Below are 6581 nucleotides of genomic sequence, written 5' to 3'. Positions count from 1 at the left end.
ATAGGTAAAAAGAAAGCTGGAAAAAAGGCTACCCGAAGAAGAAATGGTTTCAAGACTGAAAAATTACAGACAGCCGGGATTATGGTGAAAGAGACGCCATCATCATGAAAAGAGAGTGAGAGAAATCTGTGCAAGACATGGATCAGTCACTCAGCACTGGAGCCTAATCATCATGCAAAGCCAAAGTCATTGACTTTTTACACTTCCCTTTTCGACCAAAAACCCTTTTCTCCATCCTGCCCTCTAATGTCGGTGTAAACATTGGTGCATTAAGTGCAATTTATTCTGACAGGTGCAACAGACTTATTGTACCTCACAGTAAATGCAATAGCCCTACAGCTGCGTTAAAAGGCTCTTATGTTCCAGGCTATGGGCCTATTGATTCAACTTTATGGTCCCCTTAGAGTTAGTTAAACAAATATACACTTATTTGTATTTTGGTTAATGATGTTATGCCTCTAGTTGTGAATATCCTTTAGTTTTCACTCCCTTCCATTACCCTTTACTGCATAATACTTTTGTTATTTGGTCAGACATCCAAGGCTCAGATATTTTGCCTCTTTTTATCCTGCTGCCAATAATGTTGCAGTGAAAACGTACTTTAATGGCCCTTGTCTGACTGAAACTGATGTAATTTGGTAATTACTGCTTCTTCAATTGTGATTTACGCTCCTTAATTACTGGTGTTTTTTGCAAACACTCAAACTGATGTTGGTAGAAAAGTAAAATAATTGTCAAATCAAATTCCCAAGTGGATTTTCAACCGGGCTAACAGAAAGTCACATAACAGAATATTTGCTAAACAAAAGAGCTGATTCGAAACAGACATTAAGTTGAAGCAACACTTTGGACACTGTCAAAACAACCAAATCATTACAGCCTGCTTAGAATTAACACTTACAACATGGCTGCTGAATTTCCCAGAAGTGTGTTTGTGTGATTTTATCATCCCTGTATTTGTGGTCTAATAATCGCCTGCACTTCATTTCAACCCAAGCTGACATAAATTACTTCATATTCATGACAAAGAATTTGTACAACAGCTCCTACCTCTGTCTTTTGTTAGGTGAACACCCACGCGTCATCAATGAATAACATCTGGTCATCATTTGCGCCGTATAAAAAACAGAATGATGACAAGATTTAGTAAATATGTCGGTAGAAGTCATGCCCTCATTACATCTTTCAGTGTCCTTCCTGTGTTTATTCATACACTGTCAACAAACCTAAAGTGTGTCTACAAAGGATATTTATGAACTCTTCACTTATTCTCCAAACGGGCATTTGGCCAAGCCATGAGACACATCCTTGAATCTCTCTAAGCATTTTATCATTTTGATGGCCTTTTCATTTTACTAAAAAAACAAAAATGAAGGGTGTCTCTTTTTTTATTCTTCCAATTTTAAATATAATGTATCTAGTTTATTTAACATGTAAATAGTGCTATGAATTATTATTATTGATTATTATAATATTATTTCTAACACTGGGCAGTTTGAAGAGAAAATCATAATTGATTGAACAAAGGTCAAGAAGAGTGAAGGTAGACAATTAATGTAAATAGAGAAATACTGCATAGAAAAGTGCTCCCCCCCCCCCCGCGCCCCCGCCCCCTCTCCTGTCTGTCCCCGATTGGATGTCAGAGACACAATCTCTCCATCTTCCAATTTATTCTCCCGCCTTGGGAGGAACAACAGATCAATCAGTGTTGGATAATCAATGTTAGTCTGAAAGCAGCTGTGTACAGCGGGGAAAAATGTCTGACGTTTTTAGTTTGTTATTGTAGGGAATAGCCAGGCGTGATGTTTGTATGTAAAGGCCTCTGGAGTATGAGGATTTAATTAACCAATGACAGCTGGGATTTCCACAGCATACCTCAGAGACTCTGGGCCTCATCATTCTATCTCAGGGCCAAATCAGCATGGACACTGCTGCCAAATCTCATTCAGATCTTTCCTTTAGCTGTCTTTCACATTATCACTGAGAGCGTCAAAGGAGTGTCATGTTGCTAGAACAATAAAACCATTTGATTCAAGACAATTATGGTTGTTCTGTTCTTTTTTTTTTTTTTTTTTTACATATTAGTGTATAGCATTTTTTGACTTGTCTTGATTTCTATTTATCTTTTCATTTAATAAGGTTGAAGTAGATCTGTAACTTGACAGGAACAAACTTGTTGCAGAAAATAAACAAACACATAGGGACAGTTGTAGATAAGAATAAAGTTGTGTGACAGCATGGTTGCACATTACCTGAGTTCAAATGGCATGAAAAGCACACTACTACCACCTGGTGGTATAAATTGACTTCTCATTTTCAAGGACATGAGGCTTATAAATACAGTCTCTTTAAAAAAACATTTGGAAGTGAACTGAGGTTAACATATACATGTGCATTTGTTTTTATTTTGGCAATAAAATAAGTCCATATTTATGTATGGTCTCCTAAAATTTGTCAGTGGAACCTCTAGACATCAGGTGTTTTCTCGAGTTCTTTTCTGGCCTCAGTAAGATTATGTAGCATTTTGGGGCAAAAATGCAGCCGAGAAGTCCATAACTAGAGGCCAAGATTGCAAACACCTCTGTGACTGTGGAGTACTTCCCTGGAGAACTGATGTAGGCGGGAACAAAGGCTACCCACACGGCACAAAAAATGAGCATGCTGAAGGTGATGAGTCTGGCCTCATTAAAGTTATCTGGGAGCTTCCTTGCAAGGAAGGCCAGGAGAAGGCAGAGGCAGGCCAACAGGCCAATGTAGCTCAGGACCAGAGCGAAAGCTACAGGTGAACCTTCGTTGCATAAAAGAATGACAATCGCGCTCTCTCGAGGCATGAGTTTGCGTGGAGTGGGAGGAGCAACAACCAGCCAGACTGTACAGATAATTACCTGCAACAGAATACATATTAATTTTGGAACATTGGAATGATGACTTATTAAAAGTAATTTACAAGTCAAAAGTCCTTACCTGGACAAGTGTACAAAAAGCGATGATTGCCTTTTGCTGGGCAGGCCCAAACCATTTCATCATATTGCCACCTGGGATTGTAGCTCTGAAGGCCATAAGTACTACAATAGTTTTCCCAAGAATACAGGAGATGCAGAGGACAAATGTGATGCCGAATGCTGTGTGTCTCAGCATGCAAGACCACTCAGAGGGCCGGCCAATGAAGGTCAGAGAACACAGGAAGCATAAAGTCAAGGAGAAGAGCAGCAGAAAGCTCAGCTCGGAGTTGTTTGCTCTAACAATAGGGGTGTTTCGGTGCCAGGAGAATATGAAGACAACAACACATGTGCAGAAAGAACCAATAAGAGAAATAGCCGTCAGGGTGATGCCCATGGTGTCGCTATAGGAGAGGAATTCCACTTGTTTGGGTATACAGGCTGTCCTCTCATCATTGGACCAGAACTCTGGAAGGCAGCGGACACACTCTATGGCATCTAAAGGGAAAGACAAGACAACTTTGAATAATTGTCAGATTCTCAAAAATATTATGGGCAGTTGGCCTTTCCTCACCAGTCTGATTGCTAATCTCCCCAGCTGTACACACCACACAATCATGGCAGCAGATAGGGAAGTGAGGTCTAATTGCCTTCCGGGTACCAGGGGGACAAATGCTGCTGCATACTGACAAGGGAACCTAATTAGGACAGGAAACGCACACTACGCTGGTCACAACACAGTCCCATAATGAAAATGTAAGTAGTGAAAGAATGCTATTCACGTTTGGGTTAATTGTATTAAGATCCCTACTTCGGTTTGGTTGCCATTCCACATTATGTTCTGCTCTTGGATCTGGAGTTTTTGCTTTCCAACTATAGTCGTCTCATCAAATTTGCCAATAGTGACAAACTCCATTTTCCCGTTTGGTTTGAGCTGCCAGTTTACCAGGTCATACATGGCTGCAGGGTCACCATTCTCATCAAACTTGGTTTCATCACCAAAAGAGTTCAAGTAATCCACCTGTTTTATGTAATGAAGAAGCTAACGGGGAAAAGTACAAATTAACATCTTACAACATCAGAAGATAAAACTTAGACGTCTTACTTTAACTCTGTTTATTCTAGACTGAAATAGTGAACATTTGGAATATTACCTGCCATGGCTGTATATTATCTACATCTGGACAGGTCTGCTGAGGAAATGTCCCTTTTCCTTTCACACAGCTTCTCATGGCCTTGAGTGCATGAACAATGGCATACACAGCTTTATAGACATTGTAGGAAATCCTTAGCTGTGACACATCTGAATAGATATTGGTTACACTCCCAAGCTCTTCCTCTCCAGTGCATGGAGGTTTACCCTCATCATTGCGTTCCTGACCTTCAGCATGGACACCGAGGTTGCACTGAAACACCTCTTCCCAGAAAGGTATCAAGAATGGATCTTCCAAGGCAGCTGGATTCAATGGGTGCAAACGAAACAGAAAGTCTTGCAATCCTGGGATGTCTGCTCGTCGAATGGCAAATCCCATTGAACCCTGGAGGATGGGGTGGTATTTTTTTGGGGTGGAGAGGACGGCAGCAGTGCTCCAAGCCTCACTGGCCAGCCATTGAATACCAGTGAGCTCCTCTCTAAATTCAAGAGACATGTAGATGAGATTTTGTTAGATAACTTTTGGGATTGAAAAACTTCAGAGATTTCAATCAGTGAGAAGTTTTCAGAACCAAATGTTGATACAGGATTCAAATCATATTATAATGATGGAGTCTATATATAAATATCATGCCTGAGTGCTTCATCAAACAAGGCAGCTGCATCTTGTTCCACAGCAAACACAAGAATCACCCGAGCCCCAGAGGAGCGGATCTTTGAAATGATGGATGAAATGGCAGCCTGTGCTCGGTTCTTTGGGATGATCTCATGGAGGGCAACACAAGCACCAAGCTTTCTAACCTAAAATAGCAAAAGAGGAGGTACACGACAACTTACTTCTTCTAAATTTACAGTATGCTCAATTAGTTATACATTAAAATATGGCAAAATAATAATTAATTCCAAAAAGATATTCAATCAAGGCACTGTGACCAACCTTATCGGCAAAAATGTTTGCCCCACCTTGGCCATAGGCATCATCTCCTGCAATCACACCAACCCAGGTCCAACCAAAATGCTTGACAAGTTGTACCAGTGCATCTACCTATGGGTGGACACATACAAAGAGGAAGGGGCTGTTTCACAGTGTTTCATGGAGGTCGTCACATTTCAATGCATCTCATTGATTGTCTTCTGCTTCTTACTTGGAAGAAGTCACTAGGCATGGTCCTTAAAAATGCAGGGAACTGATCTTTGTCACTGAGACAGGCACAGCTGGAGAAATAACTAACCTAGATGGAGGAAGGAAATTTGCCAACTTAGTACACTGTTAAATTTACAGTAAATTACTACGAGAAACAATATATACTGGCTGTTGTGTTTGACCCCAGTGCTATGAACAACTGGTGCAAGAAGCAAAACACACTGCAATCTCTATTTCCCCAGAAGCTTTTATATACATCAAATCTCTGGTACACAGATGTAGAAAATCTCCAACTGCTTTACCTGTGGAACCTGGAAAACTCCCAGGAAACGGGCCACAACGAGAGATTGAGTAGAGCCTCCGTCTCCTATCACTGCTGGTACGGCACCATGACATGTGCCAATACCCTGTGTCACTCCTTCAACCATTGAACCTTTCTCACTTCCCATTAACTCCATGGCTGCCTTCAAAGCCTGGTGGGGTGTACTGCATGAATCATAGATCTTATAACCCAGTGTGATGTTGGGCAGCAGTTTGCCCTCTCGGTTGATCTCCTCAATGGCAAAGATCATAGTTTGCATCCAACGAAATGTCCGAAAGTTAAATCTGGGAGAAAAAAGATCACAGAGGCAAAGTGGAGTGCATTAGATACTGAACAATATTGTAATTGTGAGACATGATACAATTGTTGTTTATTTAACAAGTCCAAAGTTAAAGCAATTTGAAGACAAGTAAGGAAATAGCTTACCTGGTGCACTGGGTTGGAGGAGGCGTAGAGGTGAAGGATAGACTTGGCTCCTCCACCATGTCATGAAGAGAAAAGAGTCCCCCCAAGGTGATGTCCCCATTTTTGATCAGCACAGGTAAGGAAATTGAACCTTGGATAATATCACATTGCTGGATCTGGTCTTGGTAGGAGTTCGGAAAAATCACACACAATAGTAGACTCAAAAAAATAAGCTGAGAGCTTCTCCATGAAAGACTCTGCATTTCAGATCCCATCCAAAAGTGATTCATCACTCCCTTGGGTCAATTCACCATATAAACTTTGAATTACCTGTCAGTACAGTTGCATGCCAAAAAAATGATTGGTTAACCTACACAAACTGTGGAAAATGAGCACACTATAAACGTAAAGAGTATGAAAGTATTTGATAATGGTAAGTAAAAAGAAAAAAGTAGAGCACATGAAATTTAAACATACACAGAATATTCAGTCTATATTTAGAAATCTCCTTTAACCCAAGCCAATTAATAAAACACATCTCAGCATCAATCTAAGTTGATATCTATAAGGTAAAGCCCCATTTTTATCCAAGCTCATCAAACTCTTTAAACCATCTGA

At 40.4% G+C, this 6581-nt stretch overlaps 1 protein-coding gene across 1 annotated transcript; it reads right to left on the bottom strand.

The window, feature by feature from the left end:
* Positions 1-2172: 2172 nt before the first annotated feature.
* On the bottom strand, positions 2173-6581 carry LOC132980563 (extracellular calcium-sensing receptor-like). The gene is made up of 10 exons (XM_061046763.1): positions 5985-6581; positions 5539-5842; positions 5238-5324; positions 5030-5137; positions 4727-4893; positions 4094-4571; positions 3751-3981; positions 3514-3637; positions 2965-3437; positions 2173-2885 (listed from the first exon to the last, which is right to left on the bottom strand). The coding sequence occupies exons 1-10, from the start codon at positions 6251-6253 to the stop codon at positions 2445-2447; spliced, it is 2682 nt and encodes an 893-aa protein (XP_060902746.1). The 5' UTR covers positions 6254-6581; the 3' UTR covers positions 2173-2444.

Source organism: Labrus mixtus, chromosome 9 (genome assembly GCF_963584025.1).
Source record: "Labrus mixtus chromosome 9, fLabMix1.1, whole genome shotgun sequence".
Lineage (NCBI taxonomy): Eukaryota > Metazoa > Chordata > Actinopteri > Labriformes > Labridae > Labrus > Labrus mixtus.
This window is presented reverse-complemented; position numbering and strand designations above follow the sequence as displayed.